The sequence below is a fragment of the Papilio polytes genome, unplaced genomic scaffold, assembly GCF_000836215.1.
Source record: "Papilio polytes unplaced genomic scaffold, Ppol_1.0 DF824292.1, whole genome shotgun sequence".
Taxonomy (NCBI): domain Eukaryota; kingdom Metazoa; phylum Arthropoda; class Insecta; order Lepidoptera; family Papilionidae; genus Papilio; species Papilio polytes.
The window spans coordinates 299,355-326,781 of NW_013524912.1; the positions used below are offsets into that span (position 1 = coordinate 299,355).

The following is a 27,427-nucleotide window of genomic DNA, read 5'->3' on the forward strand; positions in this document are numbered from 1 at the left end:
TGTATTTTGTTTTGTTTTTAGTACATTTTGTTTTGTTTTTCGTGTATTTTGTTTGGAAGTCGGTTTTGTTTTTTTATTAAAAAGTTTATTTTTGTATTATTGCAGACATTTGAAATATTTCATGTTTATAATGGCTTGAATTAAATCACACATGGTAAAAATGTTATTAATTCATTCCGTACGCCCTCCTTCTTGTGCAACTTATTTATATTTAACTAGCTTTCGCCCGCGACTCCGTCCGCGAGGAATAAAAAAAAACTAAGTAGCCTATGTGCTCTTCCAGACTATCCTCTACATCTATACCAAATTTCATCGATATCCGTTCAGCCGTTTAGGCTACAAACTCTAACAAACATCCATCCATCCATCGATCAATCCACCCATCCAACAATCCATCCATCCATCGATCCATCGAAACTTTCGCTTTTATAATATTAATAAGAAGTAAGATAAGATTAAAAAATTAAATTAAGTGCACATAAGTAACATAGTGGACTAATCAATATGATATACTGTGAATTTTGAAAAAAAAAAGTAAAACATTGTTAATAAAACTGGAATTGCAAATATATTTATTGCACATCTAATAATAAGGTTATGGTTTTTCTTTTTCAATCTGCCATCGGGTGTGGTAATAAAATTCGCTCCAATGGACGAACACAAGATTTTAAAAGTTGAGTATAAAAAATTGACTGCAGTAATATAATTTAGGCGCTAGTCTACAATAGTAGTATTTATATAGGAATATACGTTGCCAGCGCAGGTGGGGTAAAGGCACGAGCTGCTAAGGCGCCCCGCTGCGCCTGCTAGTGTTGTGCGGATGTCGATATCGACACAATTTATCGACGTCGATGATTTCGCACTCGATAAATACTTTAACCGACCACAACTTTGTCATCCAGGTGTAATATATCGATTTATGAAACCGGTCGTGTTAGATTTGAATATTAAAAGACTGCAATATTTTTTTTAAGTAACGGGTTTGTTAGATGTAAGAATGACAAATGACGTTGAATTTATTACTTTTTCTAATGATGAATGTATATTTTTTATCTTACTAATATAATAAATGCGAAAGTTTAGATGGATGGATATTTGTTAGAGTTTGTAGCCTAAATGGCTGAACGGATCTCGGTGAAATTTGGGATAGACGTATATAGACGTATATAGATACTCGGGAAGAACACAGACTTACGCTCGCGGACGGAGTCAATTTCCTTTTCAATTTATTGAACAAAGGCTCAACACTATTCCAATGCAGTTTCAATCGAAGTAACACCTGCTTACGTCAAACGCTCTTCATCTGTTTATTTTATGAATAAACAAAGAACAAACAGAATTAGTATAAATTATCAATATTATTTATTATTTACACATTATTTTAGGGATATTTTAATAATTACAAATTGGAAAATTGTTTTTACCGCACGTCATAGTTTAATTAAGTTTTCACTAATGAAATATCAATTGAATTTCAATTTTTGTTTAAAACTGTAGACCTACATTTCGCTCGTTCATGTTAACTGATGTTTCCCAAGTAAATGGAAAACTACAATTTCTAGCGTATTTACATTAGTATAAAAGGATGTTGGTAATGCCAAGCATAGATCTTTGCGTTTATTAGGAATATTATTATCATAGGATATATCGAAGTGAAAGAAACAAACAAAAAAAAAATGTCTGTACTAGGGTTTCTCTTGCAACATTTGGGACTCAAGCTAAGGATTGTGAAAGATTAGTCTTTTAGGTACAGGAATACAAAGAATCTGCACTAAATAAATATTCACCTAACAAGATAATTCGGACCACCCAAGTTTTGTTGTTTTACATTTGTATCTCTTCGTATCTGCATGTTCATTGAAACATAGTAATCATATTTTAACATAACCAACTTTTTGAAACTTCAATTTCTGTGTATTTAAAAAATACACAAGTTATAAATATTTCCACGTCGCAGGAATAAAATGCAAACAAATGGATCGTGCCGCGAGCGTTTATTACCAAATGAATTATACAAGTTTTAATTAGTTTAGGATTTTTGTTTAAAAACGCTATGAATATTAAAAGCGGCGGATTAATTTAGTGCGTCCGGCCGGCGCGGGCGTTCGGGCTCGCCCGCTACGCAATTAAACCCCCAAACAGAACTATCGCGTTATTAATATTGGGAAGCAACTGGCGCCTTCGGCTGTTAAGAAAAAAGAAACGTTTATAAGAGTTTGTTGGGCATTATCGTAAAACTTGTATAGTATTTAATAGTGGGCTCAAGGCGTGCCGCTCCTATTAGCGTGTAAGTTATATGACAGTTGTAATTCTGTTGACGATGGCCGATGCAGGTCAGTGTGTGTTGACGCCGCTCGCACCGATTTGGCGCTCACAACTTTCTCACGGTAATCTCTACACTGGACAATAAGAAACTTCGATACAAATATCATGTTAATATAGCACATGTATTTCATAAATCGATCTGTATAAAAAGAGAAACAAAATATAAAGAATTGATTAGAACATTTTTGATATTAGTGAAATACCACCAAAATATGAAAAATATTTGTTCCTTGACTTGTCCTATTAATTGATATCTCCTCTCAAAGACTATTACAAGGTCTTGTGTGTACTTAAGTTGAATATTTCATAAAAGAAACCTAAATGATGAATATTTTTTCCGAATGTAGTTATTGAGATTTTTTTATGGTCGTAAACTATATCGCAGACCTAACCTTATTAGCTCCACAATAGGCTTTAAACCAATAAAATTATTAATTAGTTTTTGTTGATTCAAAATAATAATATGATTTATTAGTTTAACATTCTATTAAATTTTATTTTATGACTCTTTTAACGTTAACCTTTTTTAAACAAGAGGTAAAAAATCAAATTTCTTATTTTTCTACATTATTACTTTGTAAATGTATATTGTTTATCAAAAATAATATTTTGACTACAGTTCTCATCGTTGAAATCTTTTACATGTAGCTGAACAGACATGAAATCTTTTCTTCTTTGTTTCCATCCTTTATTCCTTTTCAATAATTTTCGTTGATTTGATGTCGCTATAATTTTGACTATCATTTTACATGTAAAAAGTAACATCTTCCCACTTGTAAGTCGGTACCGTGGCACATTTATTTCATCCGACTCGACTTGATCGGCTCATTTAATGTCTCGTAGGATTGCGATTACAATTTAATCGATGCCAGTATCGGCAACTCGATTAACCTTTTAACATGAAATACAATCATTTTCGACATTTCTCATTTCTATACCTGCTTACGAATCGGTCTCAGACCATTAATACTTAACTAACCTATTACAGAAAATAGGAATCGGGCGCAGTCAGACATCCCAAAACTATAACAGTCAACTAGTTGTATCGTTTTTGTTTCCAATATGCAATAAATAGGGCAATAAAGAGTGCGCGCGCGCCGGCGCGGCGGGGGGCGCCTTGGGGCCTTTAATTGTTTGTAATTAGGCACGATCTCGGCTTGCGTTTATTGACTGTTTATTGCTTAATATCCAGCAAGAGACGAGTCCAATGTTGAGGAGTCTATTTTGTAGGAATGTAATGGTCGTGCGGAGCGCCGACAGAGATGCCCCGGCCATTAGAGACTGTTTTGATACGCCGCCTATGGACACGCTTCGAACGGTTACACGATTGTTCAATTGATGTAGAATGAAGCGTGAGACAATAGTAGTTTGCCTCAAATTATTATCTACAAGAATATTAAGTGTATTAGTTTTTGAGACTCAAGACTATAAAAATCATTTTTGTAAACTATTATGGGATTCAACGATCGAAGATTGGACTTCATAGCAGTTTTATTGGACACTATATAAATCCATTTACTGAATTCTTGCAATGTAACTATTGCTAAACGTTTATTAATACGGAACATTAACAAGTTGTATTGTAGCGTTCATTTTTTTGTTGTATTTCTAATTTGTCTCAACAAGGATCAAATGGTAGTTGTTACTAGATTTTCCATCTTGAAACATACCAGAAAGGAAGTAGAGAAAATATAGGTACGATAGTCTTTTTTTTATGAGCAGCAGAAATACTACGACGCCCATTGACATCTGCAACACCAGAGAAACTACATATGCGTTGCCCGCCTTTTAGAAGGAGATAACTACGCTCGCGTCTTGAAGGACCCTAAGTCATTGTCGTTTGGAAATATCGAACAGGACAAAACATTGCAGAATGTACGAGTAATGTAGCTTTCCAAGGCAGAAAGTTTGATTGATTGCAGTACTGATTTCCGTGAGCATCAAAACGTTGAAAGTTTTATTAAATTATTTTATAATATCTATACAGCTTTGGTTGAAAAAATTGTTCATATTTGAAATTATTAATGAAAATCTTGAGCGAACAATTTTGATCATTCACCGGGCGCTGTACCGGTATTGTAAATGTTCGCGGTGACATCGGCGGCTTCACGGGCACGGCGGCGCGACGAAGACGAGCCCGAGGCACGCACACAAGTGTTCTGGTGGGCGTGACGTCACTGCAAACAACCGCCGGCCGCCACGCCCTGCCACGCCTCACCCGGCGCCCGCAGCACCCTTTCAACACCCAGACCGAAACACTCTACAAAACCCAACTCTACAACCACTGTCATAGAATATAATTTCCCTTGCACTAGTGCAATGGAATCTGCTCTCGATCTTCCAAGTATGTTTCAATGTAGAAGTTTTGTTTATTTTTCTTTTCGTAACAAATGTCAGTATGCCATCTTAAAGATACTTCGAGAGGATTTGAGGAGATCGAACCTTTCAAGTTTATATTTTATTTTCACTCAGCTATAAATAGCCAGTTTATTCAACGTATCAAGATGAAGTGGCACTAATGTTAGATTATTTTATGAAATAGTATTATTGAGGTTACGTAGAAATAATATTTCGTACACATTTACTGAGCACCGCTAAACTTTTCGTAGAAGCGTTCGCACATAAAACCATTCAGCCATATATTAATATCTTTTTAAAACTCTACGCAATATTTTATAGAAAATAAGGTATTCTTATTTCGAAAACATAGTAGTTAAATATAGCAAACAATAATCATCCTGAAAATTAGATTAGTCAAAATCGTTAATATACCATTAACTAGCTTTTTCTCGCAACTCCGTCCACGTGTAATAAAAGTGGGCGATATTGTTTGTGTCTAGGCCTACTGAATAAGTTCCAGTTAGCAAAGAGTTGATTAAGGTAACTGGTGTAAAACAAAGGTCTTGTAAAAGAATAGGATTATAATATCAAACAAACAATATGATGATTAAGTTGATTCAAAAATTAAATTTAGAAAAATAAACAAACGGTTAGTTGATAAAAGTTTCTTTACAATGCTCTTCATCGGCAGAATCCTAACATGCTCCTGTAGCTTGGGCAACCGCAAATTGACGGATGGTCGCCATGACCCCCGTCACAGTGAAAAAAACCCGTGAGCAATGCGTGAATGGCGAGCCTCTCTCCAATATCCTGGCCCCCGCCGCGCCTTTGTGCGCCAGCCCGATGCTCACCTCGCTGACACGTACGTTATTTATCTCCAACGCTTTTGTTGTCCAGTTGCTTTTCAAAACTTAAAAACACTCGATCGAGGGGCGTTCGCACGAAAACAAACAACTCTGATAGTCGAGTCAATTTGTATGTTTCCCCGTGCACGCCGATTGCACATCAATTGAGCACTGATTCGAAAATCACCGTCTCCACGAATGTAAATCGGCCAAGGAGTTCGACATCGCCAAGATTGCTGTCTGTTATGGTAATACAACAGGGAAAACGATGCTCGTTTGTATCGTATTGTAAACGCACAGGGAAATGGTGGGGTCTTCTCGTACCTATCTGTATTGCTACGACACTGCTGGAATTATCTCTCGGGACTCGCTATGGTCTATAGCGCACTTTCATACAATTTAGATTTGTATTAGCAGAGTAATACGTCTTCGTATGATAATTAATCACATAAAGAGTAAACCATTTAGAAACTCACACAGTTGAATACTAAAACCAAATATTAATATGTAAAAAGGTCATGATTAACTACAAATTCCATTAAAATATTTTTGTCTGTCAGATTCTAACCAGCGCTTACCAAGCGGAGTGCTTAAGATTGGTTTCAGTATTCTGCTGTAAATTAAAGTAAATTCTGCAGAGACTTGTAAGAGCAAGGTAATAATTACGTGTGAAATGCAACGGATGCGTTATACATTAAACATTTCCTTGTAATTCGTGAACGGTTAGGGCGCTGAGGTCGGGGCACGAACCATAATCTCTCAAATACATTTATCATGTTCGAGCGATAAAAATGCCATTGAGATCGGGACCAGACAATGGGATACAAGCTCTTACCTGATACGAAGCCGAAAGTCAATTATATTCAAATATAAATCGGATTTGCGAACATAAGTCGGGGACAATGACGTGGGCCGGCGCTGCGGCCACCTTTCCGTGTACCCACTCGATAATAGGAGGGAACAATGGATGGTTACGTCGAGCACAAAGCTGAGCTACGGCGTGCCTTCTGTACGCCCCTATGTGACTACTATTTGCCGTCTCCGCTCCTGTACACAAAATCGAAACTGTCCATAATCGAGTTCATGCGGTTTAACAGAATTAATAATAGTTTGAATCTGCGTGTTTCATACGTATGATATGTTAAATAAAACCGAGCCGAAGTAGACATCTCAGTAGTACTAATACACAAAATGAAATACGAGAATGTACAGATAATGTGATAATAAAAATAACTTTTATGTAACCATTTGTCTGCCTAAGTCTTTCTGTTGTAGTTAGATCCTATTCCATTGATTCGCAAGATCGAAATTTCATATCTATATGTGTAGAGAACACATTGAAATAACAAGTCTAGTTCTAGTTAATTTAGTAAAAAAGGTTTTACTGTATCTCCATGACATTCCGTGAGACGAGTGCAACGTTTTACGATCTGTGTATGGTAATCGCTGTATAGAGGCTTGTACACTATCAACTTATAATTTACACCTATTAATTGATATTCACTTTTTTGCATTCATTCCGTTCATTCTCAGAATGACGAGCAAACAAGTCGCGCAGGTGCTGAATTGTGTCATTGCTAAATTTCTACGAGGGCATTGCCAATGCAAATATCGCTTATAATTTTTCAAGAATAAAAAATACTCAGAAAACGTTGCAGTACTTTTGTACACGTGTTCGGATTTGGACACATTAAAACAACGGATATCGGTTGCACAAAAGTGTTAAATTGCAATAATCTACATAATATAAAGTCGGTAACAGAAATAAAAGCGTCGTCGTTAACTTCAATCTATCCACAAGATGACAATAATTTCAAAGCAACGCCATATGAATAAAGCCGTGTTAAAAAATGTAACAAAAAATTGTAATTCGAACGTAAAAATGTATTTCCGATCTGTGTTCGATATGCGGATAGCAGATAGTTTTAACAGACTAGGCAAATGCACAGAGCGGTCACGCCCGCCGAATCACTTCACAATGCTCTTTCGCTCATCTCTATTCAACGTATTTACAGTTGCCGTACTCCGCTTTGTCAACCTTTATTAGATATCAATGACGCCACATAAAGGGATTTTGCGGCGATATATCATTTTCTACCTTTTGAACTTGAATGTTTGCTAGTTTTTGTTATCTTTTCGTGTGAAGTGCTGTCTAGTTTTAAATGAAAGGAAGACAGTTTTATGCAGTATTAAAGTATTTCTTCGATTTAAGTAAATTTATTTACATTTTATTATACTACACTCAAGAAGGATAGAATCAGCAAGATTTTTTATAGTTTGTTAGAGACAGAAATATTATAATCTATAATGGAATGTAATGAAGGCATATCAAGATGTGCAGAATTCAAATTTTTGCAATTTAAAAAACATTCCTAGTGCTAAAATTAGCGCAGGCAGTTATGATGAGACTATGATACAGGTTTTACAAACGTATCCTTCACCTGAAGTCAGTATTTTATTCCCAAATAAAAAACCAGGTAGTGGCTACTTGTGTATTTTACAACCTCGACTGTAAAAAGGTGTGACATTAGCATAATTTTAGGCAAAAAGCGGAATAAACAAGCCCTTCTAAACGACGTATTAAACACTCAAACAAAGTCATTATAAACGAGTAGCTGTGCCGGGTGCGAACGAAGTGTCACAAAAAGGACATGCGTCAGGGGATGTTGGGGACAAAGCGGCCACCGGGGCGCCATTATTTGCCTCCTCAATGGCACTCTTAAGAAATTTGTTACGAAACGTTTGATAGATATACAAATGGTGGCCAAACGTTTTAATTACATCGAGGATACGTTTCATCTTAACTAAATTAGGTGCAACTTTAATTAAAAGTCTTACTTGAAGGACGCAAAATGTCTTAAAGAAGACTTAAGCCAGAAAAATTGGACAATTTATCTTGGATACCGTTGTAGTTAGTTTTTTTTAGCAAGCACGATCAGTATCTTGCAAGTCCTTTTATCGTAGTTAGAATAAATTATTAAAATTCCGATGTCACGAAACTAATATAAGCATGCCTATCATTTTTGCTGTTATTTTAGGAACTTAGTCCTTAATATGCTTGTTTATAAGTCTTTTTTTCTGATGATACCTGAGATTAACACTGTTTAAAACTATTGACATTATTCATGGTCGCATCCCTTGCTCGATGAGTGGTGGGGCGTTACAGATGCGGTTACTAGACGTCTGTTCTCGTATATTTATTGCGTACAAAACGGTGTAAATTTGTTTTAGGGGTGTCGCTACAAAGTTTAACATTACCCCTTATTGTTGCCCAGCCCGGTGCTTGTATGAATACGTCGCGGTTGTTACAGGAGTCAGGGGGACGGAACACAGATTTATAGCTCGACTATGAACTCGAAAGCTATTCATCGTAAAATGATACACTCCTTGCACATTTATGTTTTGATAGATTACTATCGATTTTTTTTATGTTTACAACCAATCAACCTCATCGGTATTCGATTTTACATCCATTTTATAGATATTTGTTAAAGATAAGTCTCATCGTTAAGACATTCGATTGTCGAAGTTTAGTGTGAAAGTGCACCGTGTAAGATTTGTTACTTTATGTCAGCAACGCCATCTGTTATCTCATAGTAAAAATACAATATATTATTGTTATTTTTACCAATCCAAGACTTCGTATCTTTATGTACATATAAAATACTAGAAAAGGGTTGGAACTAGTTTTTATGTAACATACTGTAACTTTTTATACAATCGCCATGTGTTATAATAGTAAAAACAAAGATTATTATTCATTTGAGTCACGTCACAAATATTTAACTAAATCAATTTAGCCAACGTTTGTTACCGCGCACGAATCAAAGGGGGTGTTCTATTTGTGCAACGGCTCTATTAGATTATTTGCCCCCCTCTCCCGCACATCCCCCCACAGGCACCGTCATCCCGACGACTGTGTGACAATCAAATCAAACAGTAGCACTGCTTTGTCAAACACATGTAGCGATACAAAATTATAGTTGTACTTATTACATTTTGCAGGATTGTTTGCAGCATTTGTATTTAAATTGGTTTAAATTTTATTTGATTGAATCTGCATAACTTACCATTTCTCGTCAAGCAATAGTTTTCTCAACAATTCTATAAAAAAGTCATATATTAAAATTAGTTACGTGACAGTTTAAAGGTTGTGAACGAATAGATAAGAGCAAATTAACTTTTGTTTTAAGTTTGAGGTAAACACAGCATAGTTCACATTGTTAAATTTGTTTTCTAATTGACATCATTCTGTTAAAACGTTTAACGTAGTATTCCTAGTAGTATTACGCTGCGTTTGTGATATGAAACTATTACATCAAAACTACATAAACGAATTACATTTTCCACGTTGCTTTGCTCGTATTTTATGTGAAACCCAGCTAAAACTCCATAAAGCTTTACCAGCACGAATGTTAGAGACGCCTAACACCGACGACAGTTGGCAGTTATTTAAATCTATGCAAGCAAACTATCGTCCTTATAAGGGCTGCTGTCGACGGACGACATCAATCTAGAGCGGCTGTTTCAAGTAACATGTTGTTGGCACCTTTGTTGCCAGGAGCGTAATGCTTTAACGTCTACGTAAGTACTTATTTTAGAAGGTAATTGAGTATCGTTATTCCAGACGGAGCACCACACGTGCTGCGCGTGCGGCGAGGCTATCGCTGATCGCTTCCTGCTGGAGGTGGGCGGGGCGACCTGGCATACGAGCTGCCTCCGCTGCTGCGTCTGCGCCGTCCAGCTCGACAGACATCCCTCCTGCTTTCTACGCGACCGCCAGGTCTACTGCAAACAGGATTACGTCAAGTGAGTTACAAAGCTTAGACAAGAGAACAAGCTTGTTCTATGTTACCGCTTCGCTGTCTTTTCAATACTGACTTTTAAATTTTACTAGTACATTTTTTATTATAGATGAATAAGTTAATATTTTTTGCTATGTATTATCTGATTTTTAACTTCTTTACTCGTTCTTTCCAATATTACTGCTTATTAAGGTAGCTTGATCAATTTAGCGTTGCTAAAACTTACGATTTAATATGTCTATTAAGATATAATATACGTACGTTTTAATCGATAATACAAGTCATATAAATTTATTGCATTCTTAAAAAGAATCGAAACATCCACCGAGACTAACAGATGCACTTAATACCCGACAACAGTACTCATCGGCGCCACGCGATATTCACATCGTATAGTATTTTAAGCGCGTTGAATAAAGCAGAGAATCGCGTGCTCATCGGATGTTAATTTGCCTCATCCAGCTTATCGGTGTTATCCACACCAATGTTTCAAAAGCACAATTTGCATTTCAAAATCGTATAGTAGCGGTCGCGGGGCCGCGGAGCCGCGCCATCGCCCTTTATCAATACTTATTAACATTTTGTCGCCGCTTGAATCAATTAAAGGCGAGCCTCGCATAGTAATTAACAAAGTGACAGATCAACAAGTTTTAACACTCGGCGGTAATGAAGATGTCGCGTACTGGCCGGAGATAAACAACGGGAGATGCGCTTTACGGGCGGTGGTCTGCGGCTACCGGCTACTGTCCGCTACCGCCACGCCGCGGCCGCTGTCCACCCGACTAATGCACCAACGCACTTGTGTGCACCACACTCCTTGTACACTGCAATTGCAAAGTTTATTGTCAGTTCATAAAACGTTTCGCTAAAGTTAACTGTATGGGAATTTAATGAAGCAAATATGTTTCTTTATTTTCTTTTGAATGAAACGAACTATAATTTCCCTTAATATTTATTACAGTCTAGAAACCCTACACACTTTTATTTATTGTTTTATTTATTGTACTAAGATTTTACTATAATCTGACAACTATTAACACTTCGTCGTATAACAATTAAATGAAAAATTGAGTAACGAAAAAAAATACAATATTATAAATTACATCCAGAGTTTTGTGAGGCCGAAAGTATTCGGCTGCGCCGGAGGCTAGGATCGTAAATCCACACTCGTTGATTACTCTTGCTTCCCCCACCAACCCCACACTATCGAGTACCATTCAGCCAGACCATTAACTCGATGACATGATTTAAATTATTTGTTTTAGATTCGAAACCCAATCTAAGATACATTGGTATATTATGCGCGTTTGTTAGCACCGGGCGACGCCGGGGGCAACGCTTGTATAACGACTGTGACTACAATACCGTTTGTCCGTGACTGATAGCTTGACGCACGAACTTTAATTACTTTTAGCTTATTGAGTTATTGAAGCTATACGACTCTTTTGTTGTTGTTAATTTCTTAACAACTCTGATATACGGCCGATATCAATTTTCCAACGGTGAGATAAAATCAAAAAAATGTTAAAATTTTTTCTTATAACATTTTTTATTGTTTATTGATTTCTATATCGGCTAAATGAACTAAATTGTTATGCATTATAAGATCAATATTGTGGTAATGTTGTGCCGTCATACAGGCGTATTCCTAAATAGAGAGTTAAATCTAAACAAAATGTGCATTATAAAAGTAGTGTTCACTTGCGGCTAAAGTCCATTTACGAACATGTCTAAGTTGTGTTATGATTGTGTATCGGATCCCCATTGTTTAATATTCAGAGTGAATCGATTAAAGGCAGGTTTATTTATGTGGCTAGAGATTAATTAAACCAAGAGACTACATGGTGCATTTACATACGACATGGCGCTCGCATTTGCGGGAGGACGGTGTGGGCGATACATCGCGTGAGAGCTTACTGATACCAGATTCGGATATTGACTCCAATTTCATACTTCAGCAATAAAACAAGCCTTATCTGAAACTTTACTAAACAATACCATTAAAAACCTTTAAATTACAGATAAGTTAAATTGGTATTCACACCGATGAGAATAAATTTTGATTGTTAGAACTAACGCTATCAAAATATAATTATAGAAACATTAAGTATGGTGGAAACTATCTTTAAAAAAAATGTATCTAAAAGCATACAATAAAGATTATTACTTTCTGACAAGTATTAATAACAACTTTAGTTAACTAAATGTTACATTTAAAAATTAACACATCATTGTGTAAAACAGTTGGCTTTAATTTGTGTAGTGGCAACACTTAAACATCCTGTCTAAAACAAAAGGGGCGGTCGCGTGGTTCTACGGCTCCCAGTTAAAACGACGTACTAAATAAACAATGAACAGATGATATATCAACAAAAGCAATTACTTGCAACGCCGCCGGCGACTGACGATTTACGTACCTGGCAACACCACTCGTTATCCACACCAAACAAACGTTATTTAAAATATGATGGTTACTTCGGCTTATTAAAATGGCAATATTACATTCAAATGTAAACAATCATTAAAATAATTTACATTTAATAACATATTTGTATAAAACGAATGAAATAGTCTAAAGAATGCAACTTTTATAGAGCTCTGGATCGGTTAAGTAAAGTATGTATATCTTCGAGTTCTGGTATCTTGGACGATGGTACCAATTTTGTTACTGATATTGTCCATTTGTTTTATATTTTTTAAATAAATAAATAAATAAACATTCAAATATACGAATCTATACTAATAAAATAAAGCGTAAGCACAGACTTCTTTGTTGCCTAAGATGTCAGCAATTACAGCATATTTTTAAATAATTTTAATTTTAAATAACAATTAATATTTTAATAAAAAGCCCTACACTTACTTCACGCTTTAGGCTATATGTTTTCACGCTATTAAACTTAGTTGGTAAATAAATTGGATAAAAATCAAGTGGGAAAGAGACCATAAGTTGGTACCAAAACATCAAGGAAGCATGATTGCCAAGGTTTATCAACATGTCATATCATTTTGACATTTGCAACTGATAAATTGACAAATATCAACGATAAAATGATTTTTTTATAAATACCTGCGGATGAAGACCATGGGAACAGCTAGTAATTAATAATGCCAAGGATAATAGCATCTTCATCCAAGAGTGTACAGTATGACTGCTAGATTTCATTCCTATTACATTAATACGTAAAATCAAGCGACAATATTAATTGTTCTTAAAACAAAGGGCCGCTTGCAAGGTGGGCACATCTGTCTGTGATCCACATAGCTTCGTTTCGATTAAAACATATCGTCTCGCGTCGCACCAACTTATCACAATCAAAATAAATGACAAATGAAAACGTCAGTGTTGCAAGTCACGGAGCGCACATGGCTCACCTGTATTTTTTTCGACTGGTAACGTTCTTGTCGCTTTGTTGTGGCCACACTCGAGCGGTGGTTTTCAATAATACCGATTCGGGACATTGGCCTCTTTTTTATTTCGATCATCGAGTTTCTCACGGATCTATTATTATATCACCTGTTTTCTTAAAACTTAAACCGTTGATATGTGAATATGATAAAAAAATTACACGAATAAAACCTAAGAACATAGTCATAAGTGCTAAAATCTTGCTCGGATCTTTGCACTTTTTATTTTTATTATACAAATTATGTAGTAATCTACCTTTTACATGCTCAAATTTGGACACCTGACTAATTCATTTAAAATCATTAAAAAATTGCCTAAGCTACTTACTGATAACGTAACTTTTCAATGGCGAAAGAAATCTTAAAATCGGCCCAGTGGTTTTTGAGTTATTTCATCATATAAAAATCCAAAAGTACAAATCTTTTGTCTTTTTTATTATTAGGATATAGTTGTAGATAATGTAACAGAAGTATCAATTTTATAAAAAAAATCGTGAATTTACTGCGTAGCACTGCATGGTGTGGATCAAAGATATCAAACCTAAGATGTCTTATCTGTGGCCTGTCGATTGAAACTGAACGCCGAGATGACGCAAATTGTGTTCTTTCCGGCCACACAGCGCGCGGGTCGTAGGTCACTACACACTAGGCCCGCCTACCCTACCAACATTCTACCAAACATACCAATAGCCACACTACCAATGTGAATACCACCTTTAAACTATCGACAGTATTCCAATGGGTGTACTCCTCGATTCGGGCGTATAGTACAACCACGAATGACTTAGGAAAATGACTATGACTGTGAATATTTTTAATACGTCGAAGGTTAATTGGACGCGGGCAAGGTATTGTGAAGGAATTAAGCGGACCGACTAAACGATCAAAATGACGAGTGAACGTGAAATTGTTTCTTATGAATATCATTCCTTTTTAATTGAACGTACGAGAATAAACATTCCGACAATCCGCTTTGTTGGTGAGGCGCGATACTTGACCATTCCGTTAGAACTGTTCATTGCTTAGAGTTACTAATTCATTATATCTCCATTTTAGATTCAATTATAAAGAACGCGCAAAGATAACGGCATTTTCACTGCCGATAATCATATAAATAAAAATTTTCTTATCTTTATTTTTACAAAGACAATAGGCAGTGAAAATCCAACGTAAAGTTTATTGAATGAAACTACAGACAGTACTAATAAATATTAGAATATAAAAATAATGTCCTCCACATTAAATTAGTCCTATTTTAGTTTTCTTTATTTTGCCAATTTAGTCAAATTAAATAATTTAACGGTTATTTAATTTAATAATATAATGACATCTGATATAAACATCGAGGAATAACGGAAAGAACGGAGTAGTTATATCTTTATTCGCGGAGACCGTGCAAAGTGCCCTTTTGATTCTCACAAAAACAAACAGGACATTTTAACGTCGGCAGCGATATGATACCGTGTTAATGGAGTGTTGCACGAGTTTATTTAATTAATTAAATATTAAGGGTCCGCGGAATGGTAATAAGGCAATGTTGCGATAAACGCGCCGCCGCCAGGACTTGTAACATTCACTGTGCCTTTTTTAATGCAATATCCCGGTTTGTATCTGTACTACGGATGCTGTGGCAACGTCGGAGCAATGTTCACAATATAAATCTCCGATGGTACAATTAAGTACTACATTTAGTTAAAAATTTAGTGTCTTCCACTTTATTATCAATTTCTCTCTATTCTTCTATAAGAAGAGAATGAGAGACGAATTCACTTGTCAATTTTGTAATAGGCGTACCATAATTTTTGCAATAAATTACTAAACTTTTATCCGGTTAAGAAGGAATTTGTTCTTGAAATTGAAAGTTAAATAGAAAAAGGATTGGGGTAAAGAATCGGGATTATTTTATTTCTAGTTAACCTTCGTTATGAGATGTTTTAATGTCTTTTATAATTAGACTAAGGTAGTATATGAGTCTATGTTCTAAGTCGAAACCTCAAAATACAAAATGCTATAATTTAAGTAAAAGAACACTATTAATTTCAATTTAAATAATAATTTGATACTAATTGCTTTCAGGATTTTAGACTGATTGGAAGCGGTAGTAGATAATCTAACATCAATTGGCATTTTAATTAACTATTCCATAGTTACATATGTAATAGACGGAAATAAAACAAGCTTTTCAATTTATCATTAAGTCAAAGCGAAATGCTGCGCGAAAACGTGTTTTTGTCTATACAATTATTGCTATTGCGATTAAACATTAATTTTGCTGTTTAATTATAAGGGTCGCGGTACACTGACATCTTCATTAAGTGCGAGTATATTAAATGTACAGTAACCCTTATACTATTGTTTCAAAGATGGTTATAATTTACTCTACATTTATGTGTTAACTTAAACTTGTTACTCCGCTGTCCTAACTTAACGGGAGGCACATTGTTCCCAGGACGTTCGGTGCAAAATGCTCGAAGTGCTGCCGCGGTATATCTTCAACGGACTGGGTGCGGAAGGCTCGAGAACAAATATACCATCTGGCGTGCTTCGCCTGCGACGCCTGTGGACGCCAGCTCTCCACGGGAGAACAGTTCGCACTGCATGAAGACAGAGTACTATGCAAGCCGCATTACCTTGAGACTCTTGACGGTGGCTCTATTTCTTCTGATGGTAATTTCATTTTAAATAGATCATTAAATACAAGCTATCGTAGTTAAGATCTAAGGAAATAGTTATAGCTATACGATAATACAAAAATTATTGAAAGTCTTTCTGTTATTGTTTTGTAATTAATTGTTTATTATTTCTTATTCTGTATAATTTGCACTGATCTCTGCATTCAAAGTTCTTAGGCGGTCATTGATTAAAGGAATCTTTCTCTCCTTTAGCAAGTACATTTATTACGATAATAAACAAATGGAGTTTTTAAGTAACTATTAAACGATTCTGAGCGGCAGTCAACAAATAGTTCGTACAGGATTATATTTCGTTACTTTCGGTAGGATAGTTTATTGCATATTTAATAATAAATGACATATACAACTTTATAGATGGCTGCGACTCTGAAGGTTACCACAAAAGCAAGGCAAAGCGGGTGCGGACGACATTCACGGAGGAGCAGCTGCAAGTCCTCCAGGCGAACTTTCAGCTGGATTCGAACCCAGACGGCCAAGACTTGGAGAGGATCGCTCAGGTCACAGGACTGAGCAAAAGGGTCACACAAGTCTGGTTTCAAAACAGCCGAGCGCGACAGAAGAAACATCAACATACAGGCAAAGGAAAACAAAACCAACGTTAGTATAATATTTTTATCATTTTAATGCGAAGTTGCCTACTGCATTTGTGTAAACCATTCTAATGCGTGTGTGCGAATGTAATCTGCGATGCGAATTGTAATAAGGGTCTTTATATTAATTCCTATAGTTAAAATGCCATAACAATTTACAGTGATGTCACGAGATGCGGACCCGGCGGGGTTTGGGCGGCCCATAAACCTCCATCTCACGTATTCTTTCCAGAACAAGCCACCATTTGTCCCAATAGGTAATTATCCAAATTCCACCGTGAGATTACTAGATGACTATATACACATTTTGTTAGTGTTTCAGTAACAATCTGTTTAGAGCCTAGATTAGTTTGAACTTCCCATAGATTCATAGTTTTTTTCCCACTATATGCAAGGTCCAAGCACCAGGTTTGGACTTCAAGATCTATCATCATTGGTCAATCCCTTCTTAATTATGTCACCGTTCACATTACTGATACTGACTGCAATGTTTATTTTTTCCAGACGGAACTTCTTTCACGGACTCTTCAATGGATGAACTCTCCGAAGATTCATCTATCCATTGCATGCAGAGTGAAGTTTGAAAATCTATGTATTCTTAATGTATGAAGCTTTCTCTATATTATTCGTGTAGATATAAAGAATGTGTAGTTTTTAACTTTTCCATTTCAGCTTATGTGTGTTCTGATATTGTCGAAAAAATATAGTTAACTGGAAAACTAAGCGTACATTTCTTTTGGCAATGAGAAGGATTTTAACAATTTTTTTGATCACAAATCCTTACTGCCCTTGTATTAAAACATTTTATAAGAGAGAATTTTGAAAATGAATACACACAATTACGTTCATCGTGTTGATACATTTTTAACATAAAACTAAAGATCTTTTGAGGAATCGTGTTTTCCATCGTTCGTTATATTTAGGACTGTATATATCAGAAGTTTGTAAATGTTAACAGAATATAAATTAATATATTTGCAGATAGATAATAATTCATACGTTATCATGTTATTGACTACAGTAAGCTCATAATTTATACAACATTGTATCGAAGAGTTATGCTTATTATATTGCTAGAAATAATTGTTGCCACAGGAATATTGATCTTAATTGAACAACAATAAACATGGACAAAACATCAGTTTATGTATGTATTTCTACCGTACTGAATAAAGCTTGTATAAATAGTTAATGTAATTTATTCTTAGATAAATATGTAACTTTAATCTACTTATATGTAAAATATAGAATACGTTCTTTATTATTTAATTTAAGGAATTTTTACTCTCAGTGTTACTGTAAAAAATATATTTATTTTTGTGTGTCTAGTGACTGTGATAAAATTACTTTTGCTGTTTGAAATATTAATTTTACATCGAACTATTTATGTACAATAATTTTAATTGTTTACGAATTTCTCTGACGCAAACGAATATTAGAGCGTCGGTGGCTCAGTGGTTTGAACACTTGACTTGTAATCCACAGGTCTTGGGTTCGAATCCCGCCGCCGTGTACCAATGTGATTTTCGATTTTTCGAATTTTCATATGTACATAATTTACCCGACGTTCTTACGGTGAAGGAAAACATCGTGATGCAACCTGCACATATCGGCGAAGAAATTCAAAGATATGTGTGAAGTCAACCAACCCGCACTTGGCCAGCGTGGTTGACTATGGCCTAGTCACCCCGTATTAGGGTAGGCTCCGAGCCCCTCGGTGGGGACGTATAGTGAGCTGGTGATGATGGTGATGAAACGAATATTGTTTATGTAATGCAGTATATCAAAAAGAAATCTAAATGCAAAGTTTTCACGTTTTTATTTAGTAAAACTAGTTCAGTCTACTATTGGTGACGAAATGTGTCATCTCACCCACAAATTAATGAAATATACACCTATCTCACCTATTCAAGTTACTGTTATATCAAAATATTTAGATGAAATTTTTGTTTTGAAAGGAATTAGCCTAAAATTTAATTTGGAGCATATTTTGGAACTACTTTATATATTTATTTGTAATGTTTTCAACCCAGTTAAGAAGTCTTTATATTTATGAAAAATTCAACGCCTATTTTGGGTATATAACATAGCCCCTCAGTATTATAAAAAAATATTTAACTAATATATTCCCATTTTCTCTTGTAAATTGCGCATTGCGTCTATGTCGTGTTTTTGTAAAGAGTTATTACATTATCTTGTCATTTCCTAGATGTAATTAGATTTAGACAAGTACTAGGTACTTATTCCATAGATTTATGAATACTAATAGATTGGTTGACATACTACTTAGAGGATATTAACCGCATCTAACGGTTATAACGTTAAAAAATGAGTTTTGCATTGATCTATTGGTATACTAAATCTATGGCTTATTCTGTACAAATTAATAAATATATTACGTTGGTTAAATATAAAACGTGTTTTATTTATACTTGGGTACGATTTAACTAACTAATTATTAAATGTCGAAAATCTACTTTTCCATGGGTCCATTATTATTTTTTAACTGTTGCCTGCGACTTCGTGGAGTTCTGTGATTCAAAACTTACAAAAACCTTACAAAAATCCATATACAAATCATTTCTAGATACAAATTTTCAAAGGTTTCAAAGAATCTGATATTTCAAAGAGTATTGAAATATAAAATATAAAATATAAAATGCCCAATGATATTTAAATAAAACTTGCATAAAGCAGTCAATGAATTATACTCAAAAGGATGTTGTTTTCGAGTCATACTGTTGAAGGAATAACATCTCTTCATATAAATAAAAGCCTTAGGGGAATAATTTCATAACACTCTTATAGTACTCATCTACGTAGAAATATAAACCCAAGCAAAATATCAAATCTTGTCACTACGCTTTCAATAACGTATCTATATACTAACTTTGAACGTGGTTTTAAGACCCCGAAAGGTAAAATTTGAAAAAAAAACTTGAAAGAGGTAGTTAATTAATTGTTCTAAAAAGTCTACATCCAATTTCTTAGGCAATTCTGCTGAAGGAATAACGTTGATCAATACAAACTTTGTACCCCGTTTTAAGACCTTTAGGAGATGTTCGTAAAATTGTCACTTAGTCTAGTCTACACTCTCTACTAGATTTCATGTCTCTTCACCCTGTAGTTTTAAGTGTGATTGATTAATTTTTAGAGTCATTTTAATCTTTTATATACGTAGGCTATCTTTTCCCGTGACTTTGTCCGCGTGGAGTTCAGAAAACCAAACTACTTTCCCTACCTTAGAAAAGCAAGAAATATAAGAATACCTAGAGTTTTTTTTTTATTTATGCTTAATAACATTTGATCTATACTATTATAATAGAGCGTAAACACAATTCTCAGTTACGTAGGATGTCAGCAATTACAGTAACTACATTTTTGATTTTTTTTTTACATGAAAAGCCCTAGCGTGCAAATGTATAGCCTAAGAGCGCAGGCACACCTTTAACTAAACTATCGCACAATTGCGTAGTCTCGATTATATTCCTATGAACTTATACGGAGGTGGGCACACTACTCGATTTTTATTTGTGCAACTAAACAGTTGAATTGGCTGCGAAACAATTGACAGTCGACAATCGCGTCACAGTTGTGCAATAATTTTGTCAAAGATGTGCCGTTTTAAAGCTCAGTCTACAATAGCAGCTAAACAGCGCGGTTGCCATGGTTACTCATAAACAATTTTCAGCCAACGTCAAGGAACTTCGTTGTTATTAAAGCATTTGAATTAAAAGTTTTAGTTAATGTAAACAATAAAATACAGTTTTTATAAGCGCTGTAAATTCAGTTTATATAATTGGCGAATGAAGCGGTACAGCAGCTCGTTTAATATACAGGTAATTTTCCGATAGATTAAACCTCTTCAATAGAAACTTTGTAACTTTCAGAAGAATTTCGTATAAACCTTTTATACCGTTTAACTACGTACTTTAAGTTAAGTATCAAAGCCAACAAATTTTCCTAACATCATGTTCGCTATACATAAACCCTGAAGTTTATTTTTTATGGCTTCTTTCTTAACTTGTAAGTTTTTGTTAGCAAAACTTTCAGTTCAGACAATATGCGCAATTAGTAAAAATTCGCATAAAATTTTCCGAACTTCGCATAAAGTATTTCGAAACGTTGTAACCAAACTTTCCTTTGTCCCTCGATTTTTTTTAAAAGGCTTTCGTACGGCTTAATTGGCTTTTATTAACTTCTCATATAGAAAAAAAAGTTGAACAGTAATTTGTGCTGCTACTCTGCAATGTACTGGTAATTTAAAAACCAATTTTTTTACAACAACAGTTAACAGAAATATTATTTTTTAAACAAAATTTTAAACTATTTTTTAAAAATTGTTTTTATATTACATTAAATGATATTTAATGCCATTTGTACATGAAGTAAGTTCACAAGACAAAGGATTGTCTTCTCACAGCAAGGGCATGTTGAAAATCGGGCATCGATAACATGCAGCTAACAATTCTAGCAGGAGGTAATATGCACGAAGAAGCAACGCATTTGTAGGCGAACATGATTAGTCCTGATACTATCGTTATAAAGATTACACAAAAGTTACACAAATAACACAAAAGGATAAAGAGATTTATACTTCACCGTATTATTATATATTCCAAAATACAAGAAAGAAAATTAAAGGCAGTCAGAGTACTTAGATGATAACTAAATTTACACTAAACCCCTGAAAGACGTAGTTCGTAGTTCATTTTGTAAACAGCGTTTAATGTAATTTTTTAAGTATTTCTGTTAAAACAATTACATCTTATTAACAATAACCAACACAATTCAAATAATAAACCATTAATTTGTTTTCTAGTGTGTAACAAAAGTTTCAACGACGAGATTTTCTAAGAGGTAAGATAACCGTGTATTATCGATGCGTGTAAATATCTCGAATTAAATTACATTTGTTACTTAAAGGAAACAAGATTTAAATATGTATGACTTTATTATTTTATTCGTAATTATACATTGATTACAGATATTCTAAAAACACCTAAATTTAAGTTAATGTTAAATAAAGTTAACCTAATTATTAGTTGGTTCAAGCTTGATAAATTTAAAATGATATGTTTCGATGATTTTACATATATTTAAATTACTCCTCCTAATAAAATTACAACATAAAGTTATTAGTTAAAACTTACAAACTATGTTAATAACCATTCACTTTGTCCAGCAGAAGTGAAACAGATTAACGTAAAGCATTAATGTAAGCTAGATTTAAAGCTATTTCACATAAATAATAATAATTATAAACTACAATTTGTCCATAGTATTGAGTAATAGACCCATTTCCTGGTGTACTTCTTTAAGGAGATCTTTCATTTGCTTGGGAGAGTCAAGTATGTCGATACTTTGTGTGTAAGGGTTGTACCTCACTCCGAAGTCACGTGGTATGGTCTGAGCGAATTTTCTGAAATCACAAATTTTTATCAACCATGAAAAAAACATTTAAAAAGTAAATATTTATATCAAACATCTTTAACTGGATTGTGTTACTTTTATGTTGTAGAAAGTAAGTTTTTGAGGCTCGTAGACCTTCTTTTACATTCAAATTACAGAAAATAAGCATTAACTGTATGACATATTGATGTGGACTAAAATACATACATCATTTTCTCCTTGGCACTTTCGAAGCTTTCAGCCACGTAGTAAATAGGTTGATATTCCGTAATTGGATACTCCTGTTCTCCTGTCAGTTCTGGTTCGAATTCTCTCAATTCAGGCTTATCAGACAGGCAATACTGGAGTTCTCCGAACGACGACAGAAGTCCAGCCCCGAAAGCTTTTATGTTACCATCTTGCCGACATAATCCAAATTCTACCGTAAACCAGAAGCACTGGAAAATAAGTTTGCAAAAAATGTTATTTGATTTCTTAGATACGAAATATTAAGCAAAACAAATTAAAAAGAAATGGCACTGATAGAATTATATAAAATTCTCTAATGAGTGAGTACCGGAGTGAGTGAGAGTGAGGTACAGGAGACGATTCTGGGAAATTTTAGTTTCGGTTATTAAGGTCATTTTAACAAGTTTAATTAATAAAGTTACAATTTACCGTTGCCAATTTTTCAATGTAATCATCGGGTGCACCGAGAGAGGCCAATCCTATCTCCTGTGAGAACTGAGCGAAGGCGGGGTCTGCGAAGAGGGGAGCGTGGCCGAGCAGCTCGTGACACACGTCTGGCTCCGGCGTGTACAACGGCTTCGAATGGTGGCGGATGTACTGCGTGCTGTGGAACACGCGGAACGCCAGGCCAGCGAGGAAGTCACGCGAAGATAGCAGACCTGCCACTGGTCGCAGTGTAAAACCAGTACAATCTGGAAAGAAGAGGAAAATTATGTATTTTATTCACATCACGTTTTCCATCCTCAATTTTTTATGATGCTTAAAACTTCTAAAACTGGTCTTCTGTTAAAAAATGAATAAAACTGTTACTTTAACTTATTCATTGTGTCTACAATGCTTTTTGAACGTGAATCTTAGACTTAACGTAACTTGCCTTTTAAGAAATTAGAGACGTCTTCCAATTGAGGAATGTTGTCCTCCCTGTACCCACAGTTCTCAATCAACAAGGGGAAAACATGGTTATGTTCCTTACAAGCGTGAGTAGGATACAGTTCGACAAGTTTCCTAAACACAACTCCCCAAGTGCCGATCTCTTCCATAGTGTAGTCGACATGAGGCAGCGGTTGTCCATGTTTGTATTCATAAGCGATATCCGCGAAGTACTTTCTGCGCGCCCGGTATACAGGGTCAGTGAACCCTGGATGATCCGAGTCCAATTCTGCTCCATACGATAGGATCTGATTAGCGAATCGATCCAGGTCACGTATCCTCCTCGGGAACCACGGCACAGCACCTTTCAAATAAAAATCTGTATGTTAAAACATATAAAAATGTAATGAGGAAATGAATCGATAGCTACTAGACACCTACATCTATTGTCCTTGTAGTTTCTTGAGATTATGTTTAGATATCCCACATTATTCTTTAAATCTTCCAAAGCAGCACCGAAATCGCCAGCGCCGTGTTCACATTCGACCATGAACTCGTAACCTGGACGTCTGGCTGAAGACCTAGACTCGATGTGGCTGAGGTTAACTCCGTGGGTTGAGAAAATATTCAAGAACCTCGCTAGGGAGCCTGCTTCGTCTCTTTCCGGAGAGAACAACAGCCAAGTAGACTTTGATGAATCTCGCCCTTCTTTGATGTAGTTACCGCCATGCATAAGTTTCGGCTGAAATAAAGAAAAAAGAAATATAATCCCACGTGCACTTAAACATGTTTTTCTAGTAACTAACATTCTAGTTACTTGTTTTTATACTTCCAAATATACTCGTAGTTCTTCTACGGCTTATAAGTTTGTTTTATTAAAAACTCATTTAAAATTTAGATGTGTTTTTGTTCATTTATTTTATCAATTAAAAGCTACTTCTGCTAATTTCAAATGTTAAGTAGTTACTTCAGTCGTGATAAAAAAAAATATAATTCTGCTTCTCACATGTTACACCCTATGTAGCCAAAGCAAGAGGACATTTAGAAATAACCTTTGACGTTTTGCGATTTCACGCAGTAACCTTATAACCAAGGATATTACACAATAATGACGTCACAAGACGATACTCGTAGTTTAGCGAGATATATCTTCTGTCCCATTTAGCTGGAGAAGGGGTACACAGTTGAAACGATAACCCCAACAGCACACGCTGTGAACGCACTAGCTGGTTATTTTCCGAGCGCCGAATAGAATTTTAATAGCAAGAGATTAAGCCATCTCGATTAATACTTTATCAACTTTGTAGATGCTTAACAACTAACAGCAACTAAAGTAAGGTAGCGGTACGCTCACTTTTGCAAATTAAAGAGACTTTATGAGAATTATTTGTAAATGAGTTAGTTGAAAGATTAAAATTTACAACATTTTGGAATTAGCAAGTTATGTACAATGTTTGATGTTTCACAAAGTTGTCCAAATTTTGTGATAACATGAGATTGGTAATATTTATAAACTTAAAACAATGCGATAACATAATTGACGTATTACGTAATTGTTATAACTAACTACATTATTTAGTTAGGAGATAGGACAACGATAAAATTTTACGAGCTCCGATAATGGGGATCGAACATGTTACTAGAAATTGAGATGAATTTATGTTTCGGCTGTTCCTTCCACAGCGTTAATATTTAACAATAATAGGGGGTGTACTCAGGGAGTTCTTTAGTGTAAATTAAACAAAATAAATCTACTATGTTTAAGTGATCATCAAAGGTCACAAGTGAGGCAGTTTTATTTCCTTAGTTTGACGTTAAATGTCTGGATTTTGAAATATAATGAAATAACAATTCTTCCTCCGATGTAGCGACCAATATCAAACTAAGGGTTAATGTAAGGATTCTTTCCACGTTCATGGTTTTTGAAGGTCGTCATTAATGCGGTTAAAAAATAATTGACCACCAATTACTATGATGTATAAGACACTGTCCGCGCCTGCGTCCCCATGAAATTTAAAAGTGGTAATAAATGTAGCCTATGTTTAATGGTGGAATATACTTTAAATTTTTATTTTCTGAGTTATTTCAATACACACAAAAATGGATTTTTTATCTTATTAACCTATTTTTAATTATCACTTCTCGATACATACGTTTAAAATTTAAATAAACAATTGTCATTAGTGTAATTTTTGATAGCTTCGCAAAAGCTGATAGCATTTAGTAGTTTCCTAGGTTACCAATGCAAAACACCTCTACAAAATATATTACTCGTAGGTATGTTTTTTAGAGATTACACAACACACATGCACAAGAGTTATGGCAGTGGTAACCTACGTTTAATGTACTAAAAAAAAGTTCAAACATATTCCAAGAAGGGCAAAAAGTAGACCACTAAGTAATAATGAACAAGCAATAAAATTCGCAAGTTAGCATTCCGTTAGCGTAGTGTTGCGGAAATTAAAACGACATAAAAAAGTTTTACTAAGTAAGGTAACATAAAGGTTTTATTCACCTTGTCTGGCGGTGAACCAGATATCGGTTGCACCTCTCTGGCGGCAACTTGTACTCCCATCATCTTGTGATGAAATGTAAGATACTTGTTTACACGACGATGTCTACCGCTGATGTAAACGCAAGCGTCGATCTGACCGCTTTTATGCTTTTGCTTGACGATGAAGTAATTGATAAGTAATTGGACATGGCATTATATGTTGTTTAAGCTCCAAGCTCCTCGCTATCTACATATAAATAACTAGATGTTCCCGTGTGGATTTATCCGAATGATATTATAGAAACTTTATTGTAATATTTACATTTCGTAAAGGTTTTGATTGCAAATGTTAAATTCAAATGCATAAATGATTACGAAGACCTTTTCCATTACCGTTGCTTGTAGTTTTTGTTCCTATCTTGCATAACTATTTTTCCATTTGATTCCCCTAAATTAAACAGAGTGAAAATGTGTAGCCAATAGCGTGGCGTGAGTGAGAGTTTTCTTATTATTTTTTTTAAAAGCATCTCTTGCCTACGTCTTACATAATGAAGTTCATATAGAATGTTAAAATATAAATGAAAAATGTTAAAAACATCAAACATACTCACTAGAATAAAAAAATATTTGTTTACGTAGTTTTAAAACTATCTTCTCCATATATGAATAATTTCGTATATCCACGACATTGATAAACGTCCACCCGATGCAATAGAACGCCTGAGTTACATGTTAGGATTTTTTATTGGCATTAGTGAAACCGAAGGTCGGGCGAGATTTTTTTTTATAATAACAATGACAATGTAAATAATATAATTATTTGCAAGCGGCGGAGTTTATTAAACCTAATTATACCGTACTTAATACAGATTGTATTGCAGTCTACGTCGTACCATTTAATTCATAACTATATTCAGTTCAATGAATATTATTTGCATTGAAGGTATCTTAGGTATATTAAGTTGATTGATACGACGTGACGTAGGCATTATTTTCCTTTTGCGAATCTGTCGATGTTAGTAAACATTTGCTAAGTATATCCTATCCTTGAACGAGCCCCAGTTGATATCGTTGCCTATCTAAGTAGTGACATAAATTCTTTATAAAACAGTAGACCTCGAAGTCTTATTACGTTTTAACAATGTGGGACTATTCATGATTTAAATTAGAAGTCTCTTACATCAGCTTATTTGCGCATCTATTTCTCCGATTGGAATTTTGAAATCAGCTATAATTAGACGATCAGATGCTCGTTTGCCCTTTTCTACTATAAACTACATGTAGCAGTAGAAATTACGGTATTTAAGCACATTTTATCATTATAATTTAAAAATTTACCTCTGATTAGATGGTAGAGTTTGACAATGGTAGAGAGCTCGCCCGGTGAATACCACGACCACCTAGAAGACAGGCGTGA

The 27,427-nt window shown here is 34.8% G+C and overlaps 2 protein-coding genes across 3 annotated transcripts in view; one reads left to right on the forward strand and one right to left on the reverse strand.

The window, feature by feature from the left end:
* LOC106102621 (LIM/homeobox protein Awh) overlaps window positions 1-18,178 on the forward strand; it is a 30,209-nt gene extending 12,031 nt beyond the window's left edge. Inside the window, exons 2-6 of the mRNA XM_013282162.1 lie at window positions 10,138-10,319; window positions 16,173-16,390; window positions 16,771-17,013; window positions 17,168-17,263; window positions 17,511-18,178. Coding sequence (XP_013137616.1) covers window positions 10,138-10,319; window positions 16,173-16,390; window positions 16,771-17,013; window positions 17,168-17,263; window positions 17,511-17,590 — 819 coding nt within the window. The 3' untranslated portion in view covers window positions 17,591-18,178. The remainder of the gene's footprint in view (window positions 1-10,137; window positions 10,320-16,172; window positions 16,391-16,770; window positions 17,014-17,167; window positions 17,264-17,510) is intronic.
* A 3,802-nt stretch (window positions 18,179-21,980) lies between these two features.
* Window positions 21,981-26,141, reverse strand: LOC106103393 (protein henna). 2 transcript variants are annotated; one of them, XM_013283148.1, is made up of 6 exons: window positions 26,032-26,141; window positions 23,958-24,258; window positions 23,521-23,895; window positions 23,076-23,338; window positions 22,626-22,855; window positions 21,981-22,428 (listed from the first exon to the last, which is right to left on the reverse strand). In XM_013283148.1, exons 1-6 carry the CDS (start codon window positions 26,092-26,094, stop codon window positions 22,272-22,274), a joined length of 1,389 nt encoding a protein of 462 aa, XP_013138602.1. In that variant the 5' UTR covers window positions 26,095-26,141; the 3' UTR covers window positions 21,981-22,271. The 2 variants fall into 2 exon arrangements, with proteins under 2 accessions (XP_013138602.1, XP_013138610.1); XM_013283156.1 differs by having other exon boundaries at window positions 21,989-22,428; window positions 23,521-23,880.
* Between the last annotated feature and the right edge of the window lie 1,286 nt (window positions 26,142-27,427).

Excerpts from the sequence above, each read along its gene's own strand:
- LOC106103393 (XM_013283148.1), bottom strand. The coding sequence starts at position 26,094 with ATGATGGGAGTACAAGTTGCCGCCAGAGAGGTGCAACCGATATCTGGT. Across the intron at positions 23,339-23,520 it reads CGTCTCTAATTTCTTAAAAG|ATTGTACTGGTTTTACACTG; the intron begins GCAAGTTACGTT and ends TCTTCTTTCCAG. Across the intron at positions 22,856-23,075 it reads ACATTGAAAAATTGGCAACG|TGCTTCTGGTTTACGGTAGA; the intron begins GTAAATTGTAAC and ends CTTATTTTCCAG.